Source organism: Lissotriton helveticus, chromosome 8, assembly GCF_964261635.1.
Source record: "Lissotriton helveticus chromosome 8, aLisHel1.1, whole genome shotgun sequence".
Classification (NCBI taxonomy): Eukaryota; Metazoa; Chordata; class Amphibia; order Caudata; family Salamandridae; genus Lissotriton; species Lissotriton helveticus.
In genome coordinates this window covers 8,351,327-8,369,486 of record NC_136069.1, presented here as the reverse complement: position 1 = coordinate 8,369,486, position 18,160 = coordinate 8,351,327, and the positions used below count along the sequence as shown (strand labels likewise).

Below are 18,160 nucleotides of genomic sequence, written 5' to 3'. Positions count from 1 at the left end.
CCTCACGGTATCGTCTGAACACCCTGTGTACATACTTTGGGGTGTTCGGAAGGTCCGGAGGTGGAGCATTGTTGCTGCATGCGGATCCTGCGGAGTGCAAACCTGACAGGATGTGCTTGTAGTCCAACCACCTTTATTACCTACTGACAAGGAACTGTGATATAGTCTCACCGTCTGCAGCCTCTGTTCCAGCTTCCTCAATCGTCCCTCATTTTTAAACACCCAACCACAACCTGAACTCCCTCAGACATCTGGAGACGCCTTATTCATAGTTTGCACTATACAAGTCACATGTTGCATGAAGAACAAATTCTCAAAAAAGGAAACAATCTTAGGGAACACAAGCTGAAGTATGAAATATAAAAAAGATCTACATTGCTGACATGGATTATCTCACGAATTTCAAAAGACATTGTTGAGAAATGCAGCAGTATTTTTTTCTGTACAGATACGGGCATGAACTGAGGGCCTGCAGGCCTGCCAAGTGTCACTCAACAGGTGTGACGCTCACGCATTTCAGTGTGGTGTTCCGCACCACCGCACTGAAATGCATTGTCACGCATTCATGGCACACTCAGACTGACTCTAGCTAGTACCGGCAGGGTGCCAGCACTCGCCGCTGGTGCTGTGCCCCGGCACACGTGCTGCCAGCAGGGATCAGTAAGAGTGCCATGCACTCTCTTTCCAGCAGGCTTTGGGGCGTCGGTGAGACTGCAGCTATTATAGCTGCTACACTGTAGCCGAATTCACTACATGCACCGCAGCATGATTGATGGCTTTACATTAATGCGTCATGACGCTACAGCGCCGGAAGCATGTACGTGCGGGCGGCTACACTTCAAATAAACTTGTGGCAGGCTGCATGCAATGGTAGGACTGCTCGCAGCATGACAAAGTTGTGCAAGGGACGGTTATTTTATCAAGCGGGGAACGGACCCAACTGGCGGCTCAGCTGACCCTCGCACGGACTGCGGCAGCCGGAGTTGCTGAGCCACACCATCATGTTCAGGCTGGTGTTTGCTGCGGCAGGACTTGGTTACGGCAATGTGCGGCCTGTATTGAAGAATCGTGTCGCCAAGTCAGTTAAGTAGTACCTCGTGATGTAACGCTCTCTAATGCTGCATAAATTGTTATTAATGGCGCGCCGCAGTGCTGCCCGGCCTGTCCGACTGCTTTTACTATAATGACTGAAGAGCTGCTTGGATAACGGCATGCAGCAATGGAGCAGGTCTAGTGTCACGACTGTAACAGTGTGCCTTTTTCCTGAGGGGAGACAGCCTGCAAGTTAAACTACTCCTGAGGTGGGCAGCACCTCGGTTCCAGCTGGTGACAGTTATGAATGTGTTTCTTTTGTTTGACCGGCAGCCACTACTCGCACCACTGTGCCCAATTGTTCCCGGTGCCTCCTCATGCCGCTGCCCTGCGACCGGACTTAGTCGGTAATGAAATGTTGCATTAAAGACACACAGTCATCAGGGAGAAGTTGCTGCGTGGCTCAATGACGTATGAATAGGTTTAAAACTTAGCCTGACAGAAACTAAGCCTGTAGCTCTATTCCAGGCTCAGAGTGGGGCCGCAGCGGACTAGGTATGCTCCATTCAGCTGACTTTCTTTTTTTTTTTTTTATCGAAGCACTAACTAGAATTTAAATAAAGTTTCGGGCCCTCTCAGTTCTGCTGTGGAGTAGATCATGCTCACACTGACAGCAGTGTTTTTACCTCCTGCTGTGCCCCCTGCTGCCTCGCCAGCCCTGCCCCCCACTCCCGCAGAGATTCCCGTGGTTGGGGCGGGCGTGTGATACAAAGCATTCTTCACCTGCCCTGGCTCCACGTGTGTTCCGGGAATGGTCTGGGCACTTGTGTCCATTCAGGCGAGCGCTGTGCTGTACTATCTTGATAAGGCACAGCAGACCAGAGCCTGTGACTTCTCGATGACCTGAACTGGCAGCTGGTGTGAACGAGGATTCTTCATACTGTCAACTCTGCACTGAGCCCCCTTGTTCAAGAGAGGCCCAGCGACTGCTGCTGTCAGAGTAATTCCAGCACCAGTTCGGGCCACTGGCAAATTTAGCAGAACCCGTAGTGGAGAAAGTTATTTAGTGGCCTGTCCAGAAGGGGCTCTCAATCTGTGCTTATAGAGTGATGGCTGCAGTTGGAGGAGTGACGTCTACCAAAGAAATGTTGCAGGCAGTACTTTAAATCAAACATACAAAAAGTGCTGGTACTTATCCACAGTACATATTTCCTCCTTCAAAGTGCCACTGTTCTCCCATTAAATATTACAGTATTCCTGAGAAGTGCAGATGCTCTCTCTTTTAAATTAAAATGGTGCCAGTACTCAGTACCCTACACCATCTGCCCAGTTACAGCAATAGTCACTTGAAGAAGATTGGATTTAAGGTCACTCTGATAAGATTTAGTAGCATGGAATGGCAATTTTACACTGAGAGTGGTGTCAATTATATGTAGTGCGAGCAGGTGTTAAGTGTAGGATGAGAGGAGATTATGCTAATGTATGGGAGTTTTGTAGAGTAGGAGTAGTATGTACATGGGAGAAAGCCGAAGAAGGATGTGGCATTGCTTTTGCCATCTGTTGAGAAGCACTGCTCTTCCAATTCTGGTACTTTGCCGGAGTTTTCAGATAATCTTAAGAGTTTTTCATTGCTCAAATGGGTGTAATTTCTGGAATGTATAGATTTCCCTTGTTTCCGTTGCTTAATTTTTGCTCGCGAGAAAGTGTCACTCATTGTCGTTGAATGTCTGCAGCAGACCTTGTACCATCTACCATTCCTATGTGACTCCTAGAGTATATCCAGTCATATCCCCTCCCTATGTATTGAGAGATAACTCTAATCACTAGTATATGAAGTAGACCTTTGTACTCTCTACCATTCCTATGTGACCCTTAGAGTATATCCCGTCATATCCCTTCCTATGTATATAGAGATAACTCTAACGACTAGTCTCCTATGTGACTGTTAGAGTATATCCATGTGTATTCCTTCCCTATGTATATAGAGATAACTCTAACAACTAGTCTCCTATGTGACTTTTAGAGTATATCCAGTCTTACCCCTTCCCTATGTATATAGAGATAACTCTAATCACTAGAATATGCAGTAGTCCGCTATGCTCTCTACCATTCCTATGTGACTCTTAGAGTATATCCATGTGTATCCCCTCCCTATATAGATAGAGATATCACTAGTATATGCCTAGAGTATATCCATTTGTATCTCCTCCTTGTGTGACTTTATCTCTTGTACATTTTCAATTTTTCATGTTTGTACCTTTTTTGTAACGCATGTAATCCTAAATCCGTATGTTTTCAACTGGAGCTTATGTAAAGCGCTCTGACACCTTCGGGTAAAGTTTGCGCTGTATAAAATTGCACAAATAAATAAATGTCACTCAATTACACTGAAATTCTGAAAATGTCACACATAAGTCATCTCAAACCTTGGCAGCTATGGCTGCTAGAGACACCTTTCATGAGTGCTGCCAGGTCTCAGACCCGGCAGGACCCGCCTCACTTAAACCCTGGGGCTGGGCAGTGGCCTGCTGCATGTCAAGCAGAGGCACGTGCTCCTTGACACCTGCAGGCAGCCAACCAATCAGCGTGGACGCCGCCTGTGCAGGCTGCTCAGCGTGGCCCCGCCTGACGTCATCACGCCAGGGTTCCAAGATGGCGCTGCGCGGGGCCTGCCGGGCGGCGTGCGGGGTTCGACCCTTCCTGCGGGGTCTGGCGGGGGTCGGCGGCGGAGCGGGAGCGGAGCCGGCCCCTCAGGTACCCCCGGGGCTGGGCCGGTGTGAGGGGGGGTGCTGGTGACGGACGGCAGCGCGAGGGGGGCTGACGCAAGCACCGGGGGCACGGAAGCAGGAAGTGGTACCGTAAACCATGTAAAGCAGGGTCCGCAGCATCTGACGTCCGCTTGAAGCGGAGCGTAACAGAGCGTCACGACGCGGAGCCTGCTACCGTACGCCTTCGTGTATAAGTGCACGCCATAATATAAGACTGCAGAGAACACCAACGACGCGGAGCCTGCTACCGTGCGCCTTCGTGTATAAGCGCACGCCATTATATAAACACTGCACAGGACACCAGCTCTTAGCAGCCCCTCTGTGCCAGGGCATTATCGGTGCAGGGAGCACGGTGGGGGCCACAGCCCCTGGGGCAAACTTGGAATGCCCCTGATTACAAGGGCCATTACTGGTTCATGAAAAATATCACACTGGGCGCACCAGCCCATGGTGCAAACGTGCAAGTATCCCCTGCTGTTCAATGAGAGTGTGTTGAGAGGTCCAAGTTTCAAGCCTGCATATGTGTGACATTTATACGTCAGCAGTGAGTTTATATGTGCCATTCTTATGCTTTATGTGTGGCAGGCACTATAAGGCCCGTGGAACTAAACAATAATGTCCATGAAATAAGATTAATTTTACATAACGTTGTGCATTGGAAGGTGCTTATTAAACCTGCAACTCAACTCCAAGGCCGTTTCCTTCTGTAGTAAAGAAGTAGGAAACCGTCGATGTCTTAAGTAGTTTTATCCATGGAGCTACATGGAAGAGGAGCCAGAAGGAAAGCAACCAGCTCCAGCAGACATAAACTAAAGAGTGACTTGTGTACGTTCTAATATTCCTAGGCAGCACTTAACATTCTGAATATAACAAAAACATTACAATAAATAGCTAACATAAGTATATACATTATATAATAGTACAGAGAAATCCATTACTAAAAGAAGCACAACACAGAATATTACAGCTTTTTTTTCTGATCAGCGTATCCTGGTCTAGTCCTTTCCCTGGGGGACCACTGCCTGCTCTCCCTGACTCATCTGCTTTCCCTCTCCTCATCTATTGTTGGTTTCGACGCATTATGATCACTCTCACAGGCGCCGTTTCCTCTCCTCCTCCTTGCCCACCTGCATTTTCTCTCTCTACTATATTTAGGTTATTGTTAATGTGTTTTGCTTCCATATGTAAGAGCACTTCTCTTTTTGCTTTACTCATGAATGCAGTGCTCAGTTTGTGACGCACTAAAATGCCTTTATGCCAAGTTTACACTGAATAAGACTGCAAAAAAAACAAAATTTGTGCTATCCCTCTTCGCACACATGGCTAGCCTGTTCCAAAAAACTGACTTCTCATCTGCTGTATTTAATTTGGAAATAGTGTGTGCAAAGATCCCTACACCAATCATGCCATCTGTGCAGAAAAGATTAACTGATGATTCTGTTGCCAGGTGGCGACATTTCTAACACAATATGTCAAACACATCCATTGCCCTCTCTATACCTGCAGTGATCTCAACCATCTACTCATGTGAATAGGCCTCTGGCACACATTAACCGCCCTCCCTATATCTGCCACCCTTAAATTCTGCATACCATAATGTGTATTGGTAAACTGCTTGTTCACCCCAGCAGTGGTATCTCGTTGCTGCCTGAAATAACACATATGTATTAGTACCCAACTCAGTGGTACTCCTTTTATCGGCCTTAGAAGGGGACCAGGCTGAGTGAAAAGGCAACATTGGGACCACGAGGTGGAAATATCTCTGACATTCTCAACACCCGTGAACTTAAATGGATCGACTTTTTTGACTCCATCGCTACTGGCCTTAATGAACATGACAGTTCATTCTCCCAACTAGCCACCCTGTCATGATGAAGTGCTCTCCAGCATATTATGCAACATGACCCTGGGTGGTGGCTGGGGGGTTTGATTACCAGGATATCAGAATTCCCAATGTTACTGCTTTAACATCAGCTCTGGAACTTTTTCCCTCCTGATTTTGAAATATGATTGATGATTTTATGATATGTAGACAAATATGACTTCACAATGTGCCTTACCCTCATGTCAGAGAGGTACGCCATGTTAACCAACTCTGGCTGTTTGATGAACTTTCCATATAACTCTGTGTCTCTCGAGCATCATTATAACAACCACGCTCTCTGAATCGATCTTGTTAGCAACTGTCACCATTATCGAGCGCGTCTCAGTATCAATGAGGAATCAGTTGTATGACCTTTCTAGCTCAGTACTATTTAATCATAAGCTGTCAAACTTTTTATTGATATCCGCAATGTGCCTTACCCTCATGTCAGAGAGGTACGCCATGCCGATTATATATAAAAAAATCCCGCTTGATTTGTGACTAAATATACCTGCAATTCAGCACATTATTTATACCAACCACGTGCTTTATAGATTGTTTTTTTTTAAATTTATGTCATCGATTGTTACCAATGTGTCAGGATACTGGTTTGATACTGAGTCTTTTTTCGAGCTCCATTGCTCGCTGGTGTACCATGTGACAGCGTCACCATGGTTACTTGAGTATCCAGGAAACTAAGCTCGCGTTACACCCGCCCGCACTGAGCGCTTCGATTAATTCAATCCCAGTGAGTATCACTCCCTCCTGGTTAGTAATCTTTTGGCATTTATCCTTGAACTGCGGTTCATTCTTTTTCCTGTCTTGACCCACCAGACTAACTGCGGAATTATTCCCATGACGTCCCACACTTGACCAGCACCGAGCGAGTGCTTTGTTCAACGATCGGTAAGCCTCGTTATTTGTTATACAAGCAACATTACCGCATCGTACTTTCTTAGTTCCTCATTAAGTTCATGATTTTTACCCAGGTGCCGCCTGACCTTGACGACGCCAAAATCAATCATTGACCCCTTGGAGGACTTCTAACCTTGTGGTATGTTGCCTCCATTGTGATTTAACATCCTGATGTGCCGGTTGGATTAGTCACCAACTCTGCCACGTCAGTTGTGTGCAATGCTTTACCTCCATGATCCGTGCCCTATTTTGAATCTTGACACTCGAGTCTTTTTCTTAAACAGTTATAGTTACATGATACTGTCCTTCACTCCATAGATGCGGTCCATACCAATGTAATTCTCGTAATAATAATTATCCCATAATACTGTGTTTACAGTGATTTTTTTACTATCAGTTAAATACCCCCATGTTTAGATACTTCATTCTAGTATTAGCCTTAACTAGGTTACCATTATTAGTTTCTTTAACACCACCTACCATTGTGATAATCCAAGAGGCTGGAATTGCACCCCTCTAACTTTAGTTTACTCTACCTTTATATATTAGGTTACCTGCCCCACCCCTTGGTCCTGATGAAGACCCCACAGCAAGGATCTCAACCTTTCCTGCATTGATAAGAGGGTCGAAACGTCGACTGTTTGTCTTCCTGTGGCAATTCCACGCCTGAACTATGTAGATCTAGTATACCATGTGGAATATGTCTTTCTAAATTTTGGTCACCATTAGCCTTTTGGCATTTGCTGTTAGACTAATTACAGCTAATCGTATCTTCAAATGTTTGATTTTACTGTCACACAATCCCGCCACCACCTTATCCTCACCTTTATCACTTCCCTCCTCCCTCCCGGGGCACTGTATAACCTTGAATACAGTTGTTTATTTGCCTTTTGTATTCATTACATTTGATCCCTCAGTGAATAAAACTCTGTGGATCTAACGTTCGTTTTGTATTGGATTAATTCATTGAATTGTGTAAATTGTGTAAATTGTTTTCTGTCCACACTGGGACCCCCCTTTTTTGTAACTATTCAACCCAGGTCACAGTGACTTTAATTGGGTAACCCACCTACATATAAACTGAGTGGAGGAGAGGCAGAGAATCCTGGCTCACAACATGCCCTTATGTCACCTGCAAAGATCAATTGCACATTCTCTGTTTTCTCATCTGGGAATAATTATACCTTAAATAGTACTTGCTTGACAGATGATGTCCTCTTAAACCATAGGTGCCAATTTCCCTATCAGTGGCTCTGATGATAGTTGAAAGGTAGTTAGTAATAGATTTAGAGGCCACCTTCCCATTCTTATCACAGTCAAGTCACTTGGCTGCCCTTACGTTTGCCCATTTTTATATTAAAAAAGTCATGTGGAGAAGATAAATGCACTTCTGTACCTTAGATTCCCGGGGCAATCCGGGTTGTTGCTGATATTAAGCCCAGAGGAGACGGGGCCCAGCCTTGTCTTGGCTCTAACAGGCCTGCTCCTGGTCCGGTCACAGGCCCTGGTGCATCATGTGCTGCGGGGGCTTGGAGTTCTTATGAGCACGTTGCTGCGGCGTCCGAGGCAGTTAGGGGAGCAGGAATGCTGAGGGATATACTCCCACCCCAGCTATAGCAGATTTGGTATCCCAGTTAAATTTTATGTCACGTCAGCTCTAGGTTTTTCCATTTATGATGTGGTCTGGTCCAGTATGACTTGATCATTCCCACGTTTGGTCTGCTAGTCTTTGCAGACTGGTAAAGCAGGAAGTAATGGTTGAATGCTGCACCTTGGAGTGTGGCACTTTCTCTTGGCTCAAGGATTTAGTTAAACAAGCACATAGTTCCATGAATCTATAATGAATTCCACAGGGCATCATCTTCTCCCTATTCCTCCACTACGGATTTCAAGTCCGCTTTTGTAAACACAACAACCCCAGATTTTTGCTTAATCCTCTTGGATCTCCCAGCTAAGGGTGGAAAAGGGGCAAACGTCTTCTCGGTCCAAGATGAACGATATGAATGTACTAGGACCAATGGAGATGTTTTCGCTAAGAGTGGGACTTGTTTATTTGGTATTGTCCTTTCCAGTCCTCTGTTAATGTATACCCCCAGATATTTCAAGTGGCTCACTTTCCATTGGAAATTATAGTCTGCTATGGGCGCTTTCAGGGTGATACCGGAAAGCTGTATAGCCTCTGTTGCTCCAGTTGATCTGATAGCCCGCAGACTTCGAGAGGCGTTTGATGGTAGACATGAGGGCCAGCAGATATGTGGGGCGGTCCGCATGGGTGAGTAGGATATCTTTGGCATACAGTAGAATCTTTGAGGCATCTCCTGGGGTGAGGATTCCTACTATATGAGGATTTTGCAAAATGGCAGCGTTAATGGCTCCAGGGTGAGTAGGAACAACAGAGGGGAGAGGGGCAACATTGGCGAATCTCTCTCCTGATCTCGAAGGAGTCCAGAAGGAAAGCTCTGAAGCTGACCTGTGCAGCGAACGCTTCGTATAGCCATTGCACCTTAGAAATAAAGTTGTCGCCAAGTTCTAACCACTGGAGTATCCAGTATAGATAGGTCCATTCGATGAAGTAGAGTGCCTTCTCTGCGTTCATACAAAGGGCAACCCTTTCCTCTGCAGAATCCTTTGAAAGCCATAATATGTGGGATAGGGTGCAGAGATAATTGGGTGACACACTTTGCCCATACCTTAAAATGTCTATGCCTGTACAGAGTGGAAGCATTGCAGAGGTGGCTAGAGTGTCATACAGGGTAAGAAGATGGGCTAAATGTCGCAGAACCTGTGTGGGTAAGGAGGAAAGGTCTAAGGCTTGTCGACTGCCAAACCTAGGTTTGTAATGGGGATGGTCAGTTGAGTCTCTTGAGACATGTTGAGTCAAGAATACATTGATCCATATTGATGAAGTGTTGCTTGAAGAGCAGAGTCTTGAACCTCTTTCTCAAGTCTTGGATGGATGGAACCTTGAAGAATGTTTCTTGGATGTCATTTCACCATCTGGGAGTGTTGCAGGAGAAGGCCTGGCATCTTATTTTCTCTTGGTTGCCTCTCTTGGCCTCTAGATAGCTGCCTCTGGTATGACGGCAGATTATTGGAGACCTCTTGATATTTTGAAGCAAGACACTTGAGTACCACCATAGTGGGCCAATTTGTACATGATCTTACTAGCGTAGACGAGGATGCATATGTAAAGAGAGCAAACCTATTCTCAGAGTTCTCCCCTGCCAAACTTTCCCAAGGCAAGCTACGACATGGAGGGTACTTTTCAAGGGAGTAAATATTACCTCTAATAAGGGTGAGAAAAGACTAAAGCTTTCAGGCCTAAGGTTCAACTTGGAAAAGTTGGAAAAAATTTATGTGACACAGTCTTGGTTAGGTCTGCAGCGTGTATCCTGCGAAAGACCTATTTGGGACGTGTCGCCAGCTGACCTGGAAAACCACTTTGCACATTGGCTTTTTGTTTTGTCACTCTTATTTTCTTGCTTTATATTTAATGTTTTTATTTGTTTTAGCCTGTCTACCTAGTCTTTATCCCTCCAGTGGCGCACAAACTGTCACCATCTCTCTGACTGGCTCCTTTTGTCCTTGCACAAGTGTCTGCTTTCAGGAACTATTTTTCTTTTTCTAAAAGCTCCACATGAGTGAATAAGTTTCCCCTGCTCTCGGTTTTCCCACTTCTCCCAGCATATTTATTTTCATAACATTAGAAAAGTTCTACTCTCAACACCTTTTTCCTTTGAGCCTCTCTCAGTGTATTTACCAATTTCATACAGCTTTGCGCTTCTGCTTGTACATTTAATTTCTTACTGTTAACACCGTCCTAATTTAAAACACTTAAACCATGCTCTTCTTAAGCATTCCATATGAGTGCATTTGTCTTTACCTCTAGGCTTGTTTGCCCGCTTCTCTAAGCACATTTCTTTTAAAGACAGTGTCAAAATGTCAATCTCCACAATTTGAGCTGCACTTTAACTCCACCATCTTAGTTGCTCACTTCCACCCCCTCTCCATTGCTCTCTGCTTGCTTCCCTCCTCTGTGTTGCTCCCCCACCTGTACCTGCTTGTTGCCTCCCACCTGTGCATCCCTGTGTTGCTCTCCGTCTGCCCTCCTCTTGCTTCTCTGTCTTCTGTGATTCCACTCTTTGTAGTGCCCCCTACTTGCACCTGATTTTTTTTCTTCTGTTTTTGAAATTATTGAGCCAACTCTTATTGGTAAACTAAAACTGGGTCAGTTTGCAGGCCAGAGCTTGCATGCTGCATGCACTTACTAATTAAAGCAGCCACATTTGTAGTCCCCCCCCCCCCAACCCCATGTTTATTAGCCATGCTGCACAGCATCCGGTATGCGTCCCAAAGACTGCACTTATTGGCTTTGCCAGTGCTTGTTTTTAGGCAGTAGTTGGCAAGGTCATTGGCGACAGGTTGGATTGATTCAGGAGTGGCAGGATTTTTCCCATGTCAGGGGCTGCGGCAAAGCTACCCTGTAGACAGCGTTTTGTACTGGTTTGAGTACTGCTCCTGTTATTGTCTGATTGATGGGGATGACATCCTTTTCTTAGAGGGTGGCTTTCAGAGACTGGAGTATGCCCTTCAGGGCTTCGATGAAGGCTTGATGGTTGGTGTGATTGAAGTGTAGAGGTTGGGTATTAGAGTACTGTTGTTGTGGTGTTGGTATTTCTCAATCTTTTCTGTGATGAAGTTAATGACACAACTGTTATCCTTTCATTGTTTGATAATTGATTCTCCTAAAGGGCTTAGGCAATGTTTGATGGCTTCTGCTTTTGTAGTATGTGATGTTGGCTTTGGGGAGAGTTCACTTCAGGTGATGCAGAGCTGTTTGATGGTGGTGATATCATCAGGCCTCTGTGCGTATCTCCCTTTCTTTTTCTATCATCTGATGTTGAGTTTGAGGTTCTTGTTGGTGGATGGTTCGAGCCTCAAGGTTCAACAGTTCACTAGTACACGATTCCTTCTGTCATTCGAAGCGTGTTGCCTTTCTGTAGTAGTGTTTGGACATCAGTGTTGGGGTTTGGTCAGACTCCCAGAATTGTGCCATGTAGGCACAAGTTTTACTCGGGGTCTGCTCATAGTCTTCATGGAATTATTATCGGCGACGTGAACCTAGATTTCGCAATGCTTTTTGTGGGTTGATTGTGAGATGCGTTGTGTGATGTTGCTGGCTCCCAGTTTGTCCTTTGTAGAGCATTTTGCAGATGTTGAAACCACCAAGCATGAGGCCATTGAACGAGCAGGTGGAGGCAGCCTTGACACGGTTGGATATCTCAGTGATGGATATGGGATTGTTGTAGGCTGAGGCTGGCCTGGATTTCGACGTTGCTGAAGGCAGTGATTTTTGGAGTATGGACAGTGGCACAGATTGGCGGATGCCTGCACCACCGCCCGGTGTGTTATGTGCTGTGGCCCTGTGCATTAGGACTTGGAGGAAATAGGATGTGGTTAGCGTGAGTCAAATCAAAATGCCTTCCAGGTTATTCAAGATGAAAATGTCGGACATGGTCCCATGTGGGACAGTAGAGTGGTTCTTAATAAATATGAGACGGCGATGTGTTGTTTCAGTGGGAGTTTGGTGACCATGTTTGGGTTTTGGGATAGTGGTGTGCTGCTGTGAGATCTGCAGGTCATTTGAGCAGGGATGTGATGCCCTGGTGCATTCAGCATACACATGCGTGATGTGTGTGGGATGAGGGATGCTGGGACATGGGACCCTGCAGAGCCCAATTATGCATTGCTCTTGTCTTCGGCTGTCCTTAGAAGAGGTTGTCATGAGGATCGCAGAGAGGAGGAGAGGTGGAACTGGCCTTGCTCTCCTGTTTGGCTGGAAGGAGTGGCGGTAGTGTTAGAAACTCAGCGCAGGCTGGCCTAAACCAAAATGGGGAAGTAGATTTGATAGGCGTGATTCCATCCCTTATTTGAGCTGGTTCTTCTAACTCTGTCCTGAGCTGTTGTTGCCATGATTGTCATTGAGTGCACATGTCTCCGGCAGCCTGCAGCGCCCCCCTGTGTACACCTGTCATATGCTGAGTCCACTAGAGGGCCGTGGATGGACATGGAGCGTCCTCCTTAGAGAGAAGGCCTTAGCTCAATTGTTCGTGTTTTGTTGTGGATTCTGTAGCAGTGCCCAAAGGTTTTGAGCATTGCAGAGAATTCTTGACTCGAAAGTGTCACCGATCACCTGATTTAACTTTAGTACGTTTGCAGCCTCATTCTTAAACTTGCATTGCGCAGGTCTGCTTGCCTTGTCCCACATGTGCCTAGGGGACGGGGTTCTAACCCTCCAGGGAATCAACGCTTCTCATGTTGTGAGTGGCACTCCTTTTCCCACATGCGCCTATGGGTTCCAACCCTTGGGAGAATCATTGCTTTCCAAGTTGTGAGGGGTGCTCCTTTTCGCATATGTGCTTGGGAGTTCCAACCCTTGGGGGATCAATGCTTCTAATCTTGTGATGGCAGTCCTTTTCCCTATTGTGCTTAGGGGTCCTAACGATCTGGAGATCATCGCTTCCAATGTTGTGAGTGGCATTCCGTTTCTCATATCTTCCTAGGGGACGGGGTTCCAACCCCCGGGGATCAACGCTTCCCTTGTTGTGAGTGGCAGTCTGTTTCCCACATGGCCTGGGGTGTTCCAACCCTCGGGGGGGAATCAACACTTCACGTTGTGAGTGGCTGAGTGGCACTCCCTTTCGCACACCCTTGGGTGAATCAACGCGTTGCATGTGAGTGGCACTGCCTTTCGCACATGTGCCTGGGGTGCCAGCCCACTGGAGAATCCTCTTTTCCTATGTTTTGAGTACCACTCTGTGGAAAAAAAGAAAAAATTCCGGACTCTGAGTAAATTGTATTACCTCTCTTTATTGCATCCACCACAAGTAACAAAGGCAGGTTGCACAACACTCATTTTCCCACATGTGCCTAGGGGTTCCAGTGCTTGTGGCACGTGCCTTGGGGTTCCATTGACTGGGGTCCAACGCTTCCCATGTTGTGAGCTCCAGTGGCTCAGTGCTGAAGTCCTGCCTCTACTGTGTGCCAGCCAGGAGCCAGAGAGAGCCGTGAGCTTCTCATGGTGAAGGCTAGTCTGTCCCCTTGCACATGTCCCAGTGTGGTGGGTCTGTTGGTAAAGTTGTGAAGTCAAGGTGACGCTGAAGCCTGGCAATGGATATGGCTTTGGTTGAGGGTAAAGTCTTGCTGGGCTTGGAAGTCAGAAGCTTCATGCTATGGTGGCCAAGCCCGCGGCGAGCTGATCAGAAATGCTCTGTTTTTCCATGGCTGCTCTGTTGGTTGACAACATGAGATTCCTGCGTATGTGGTGGGGCTGGCCCCCTAGACCCGGCGCTGTCCTGCGTCATTTGATTCCCATTAATCATGAGCATGTCGAGCGGCAGCCATGCGCTAGGCCTCCCCGCTGCTAGCACAGCAAACCTCTGTCTGGGCACCTACTCCGTCTGTCGCCCCCACCCAGCAGCGGACACTGTGGGGAGACCCAGTGCGGGAAGCCATCCATCATACCGGTCAGAGCTGTCAGCGGGATCCCCTCTGCTCCCCGTCCATGAGCCCTGGCTATCTGTGGAGCGGCAACTTGACGCTACGAGGTGCTACTTATGGGCATCTTGGGCAGGTAGAGCTTTGCTTGCCACCTTGTTGTGTTGAGCTTGCAGAGGAAGTGGTGACAAACTATGTGGACTGCACACAGGATGTGTGGGAAGCGGCGGTCTTAACCAGGCCTCAAAATCATACAAATGTTACTAGACCTGCAAGACCAGTGACATAATCTACTCGACATAATTATAATGCTCGTGGCCCATAAACGCGTTTCAAATCATGTGATCCTGGGCAAGTATTTTAACTCCCTGAACCGCCATTTTCTTCTTTATCACATATGAAGGCAGCTTCGTATAGGCAAATTTAACTGGTCTGCTGCACAAAAACAGGGAGGGAAGAGGAGTTGACCTAACGACTAGGGCGGTCGACCTCGAATCTGGGGAACTGGGTTCGAGTCTCGGCAATGACGCTGAACATCCTGTGATTCTGGGCAAATCCCTTAATCTACCTGTGCCTAACAAAAATGAATGTGTCCTCGTGTAACACAACTGTTGATATGTAAAGCGCTCCGATACCTTCGGGTCAAGTTCGTGCCATATAAAACTCTTATTTAAAAAAAAAAAATCCTTTTTGATTTAATAGACAAAACTTTTGTAGGATACAGATGTCCCCTGACTTACCTCTTAGTTCTTTAACCATATTGTCCTCATGGCAGGGGCAATTGTGTTTAAAAACGATCACTTTTAATAAACACATATGTGAAGCATGTAGTGGTAGCACACTTATTTGCGACCAGCAGCTTTTCTATTGAAATGGCCACAACGTTTTCCACGGACATGTGGTTTTCCTGATAAAACTATATAGTATTCAGTGTTTGGAAATGAATTTTCTGCAAATATTTGCCATCTGCACATCACCAAGTAAAGTGTTCTGATTTGTTTTTCTCACATTTAAATATTTGTTTGCATCACACTTCTGAATTACAGTTCTTTTGATTGCTGATGTATTTTTAAATACTTAACCGCATGCGTGCGGGGCTTTTCCCGCTGTGTGCGGTATTTTTTAAATTACCGCGATACATGACGAGCTCAGCTCGTCATCCGCGTACGGCAGGTAACGCTGATGACGAGCTGAGCTCGTCATCAGCATAGAAGGGGTTAAGCTATTCATTTACAAGCTGTTTAAGCGATGTGTTAAAAAGAAAACCTGACATCTTGCAGCCTTTTGTTTCACAATGATTGTCAGACCGCTCACTTGACAAAAACATCTAACTATAATAAGAGAAAGAAAAGTAACCGATTTTCCATGATAAGATAAACAATGAGTAAAAAGACAAACTGACATTTTACCTCTGTCCTTGAACAGACAGCAAATGTGTCAAGATAAAAACAAGATTTAAAGGCGTCTTTATTTTTACTAGCAGCCTGTCCCGACGTTGTCCGGGTATGAAATAGAATGTGTGTAATGTGTGTATTTGGCTAGGGCAATTTATTTTTAAATCTCGCGGCAGACATCTTTTGTTTCATTAGAATAGGGACGGAGAAGGCCCAGCTGCAGCCCTGGTTGATGTTAGCAGGCGCGTGTAATTGGTGTAGTGATCTGCCGCCTGAGCCCGGCTACAGCCCTGGTTGATGTTAGCAGGCGCGTGTAATTGGTGTAGTGATCTGCCGCCTGAGCCCGGCTACAGCCCTGGTTGATGTTAGCAGGCGCGTGTAATGTCGTTGAATGAGAGAGTTGAGTGACAGCGAGTAGGAGAGGCTGCAGTAATTGTCCTCGCAGACATGCTCATTTGCGTGTTCCCCCGCTTGAGGCCCAGATGCAGGCCTGTTTGATGTTAGCAGGCGCGTGTTCCCCCGCTTGAGGCCCAGCTACAGCCCTGGTTGATGTTATCAGGCGCGTGTAATTAGTGTACTGATCCACCACCTGAGCCCGGCTAGAGCCCTGGTTGATGGTAGAAGGCGCGTGTAATTTCGTTGAATGAGAGAGTTCAGTAACAGCGCGCAGGAGAGGCTGCAGTAACGTTACTTACCAGGCCTCCAGGTGAACGTGTTTTTCACGCCCCCAGCACACGGCCACAGCAGACGATCTTCTGATTAATGTACGACCCACATGGCATGAAGGGCGGAACGTAGCACACGCCCCCAGCGTTTCTCACGCCCCCAACATACCCCTTGATGCGGCGCAATTGCGTTCACATGGCATGAAGGCCGGACACACGCCCCCAGTGTTTCTCACGCCCCCAGCGTGCCCCTTGATGCTGTGCAGCAACGTAATTGGCGCTTGTATGTACGACTCACATGGCATGAAGGGCGGACACACGCCCCCAGCGTTTGTCACGCCCCCAGCACACGCCCACAGCCCACGATGTGATGGCTGTACCACACGACCCCAGCGTTAGTCACGCCCCCAGCCCACGCCCACTGCACAACGCAGACACGCCCACAAGGGACTACTCTGCTGGCACGGTTCTTTTACCTTTTAAATGTATAGAGGAGTTGGCCTAACGGCTAAGGTGCTCAACCTCTGACTTGGGGATCTGGGTTCGAGTCTTGGTAACGACGCCAAACATCCTGTGATTCTGGGCAAATCACTTAATCTCCCTGTGCCTAACAAAAATGAATGTGTATCCTCATGTAACGTAACTGGTGCTATGTAAAGCGCTCTAATAACTGATTCAGTTCGGGTCAAGTTCGCGCTATATAAAACTCTGCAAAAAAAAATAATGTTGGCCGTCTGCATAGCCTATGTCCTTCTGCCGCAACTGCCCTTTCCAAAGCTGTATTGGGTGTTGTGATTGGTGCTGTGGTTCCTGAGATTACCCGCCTCAAAGGTTTGGGATCTCTCTTTATAATATTAGTATGAATTCACTTTCTGAATGAACAGAACACCTGTTCCTTCCAGCTTAAGTTCACTCACCAGAACGGACCAAATAGGTGCTAAAAATAGCTCGACCTGATTAACATCTGACTCGCCATAGCGAGTGGGCGGGTATGGTTTTCAAGGCCTATTTATGTTGCTGTCGTGGTCATCAATGAAGACTGGTGGTCCTTAGCTGGAAACACAAGCTGAGACTATTGGGTAGGCACCTAATGTGCCAAGCTGTGGGGCATTAACCCCAGGACAGACCTGCATCATGGTCCCCGGAGAGCTTCGACTCTTCCCAGCAGTCCTCGGGATCATTCCTCTTCTCTGATGTCATAAGACGCCACTTGCTTGCAGCTCAGTGGTTAGAACTTGGGCTGCAGAGATTGGTCTGACCGGCCATATCCCAGCATCCTAACCGGGCTTTTAGACTCTCTAACCTCCTAGGCGTGATGACAACGATGACCTGGAGTGGAATGATGCAAGGACCTATTATTGAAGTTGTGCTCTGTATAGACGAGGCTGTATTTGTAGGGTCCCCACGTGCATCTGGGAGGACATTAGTACTCTGGTGACAGCAGCTGCTGGGTGGCTGAGGTTGACCCCAGCCTCAGCTCCTCAGGGTCGGAGAGACCTAGAGGGCAATCAGGCAGTGCCTGATGGGTTGTCTGAAAGCAGTGTGCGGGCCCTTGTTTTGGCTGTTTGTGGGCAGTCCTATTACCCACTGAGCTGGTTTTTACTGTTTATTTCCCTGCTATTAAAAATCGACATTGTTTGCAGCAAGATCAAACCCATGCAGTCGTCCACACCCTGCAAAAAACTAAAACATCCTATCTTTACAAGTTAAAAACTGCTCCAACTTGAGCTACATTGTCAGCTTTCCAATTCACTAAGTGGAGCTGCTCTTATTTTGGTGCCTGGGCACATTTTCTGTCCCAGTCCGACCCTACAGCTCCTCTTTTCAGGTCGTTCCCTGTGAGCCCTAGTAAAGTTACTCCGAGGATGAACAGCTTTGCGGCATCTCTCAGCCGCGATGGCTGCAGAGGCTCAGGAAGGCGACCGCTTCGGATCTTACCGTGGGCATGAAGCCTTGGAGATACAAAGTGATAGAGGAAAGTGACAGCATTTTAGGCAATGGTTCTATCAGGCCAGTCCAGGGAAA

At 46.9% G+C, this 18,160-nt stretch overlaps 1 protein-coding gene across 1 annotated transcript in view; it reads left to right on the top strand.

Moving 5' to 3' along the window:
• Positions 1 to 3,632: 3,632 nt before the first annotated feature.
• LOC144772211 (tryptophan--tRNA ligase, mitochondrial-like) overlaps positions 3,633 to 18,160 on the top strand; it is a 93,903-nt gene continuing 79,375 nt past the window's right edge. Inside the window, exon 1 of the mRNA XM_078656355.1 lies at positions 3,633 to 3,786. Within this exon, the coding sequence (XP_078512481.1) occupies positions 3,685 to 3,786 (102 nt within the window). The 5' untranslated portion in view covers positions 3,633 to 3,684. The remainder of the gene's footprint in view (positions 3,787 to 18,160) is intronic.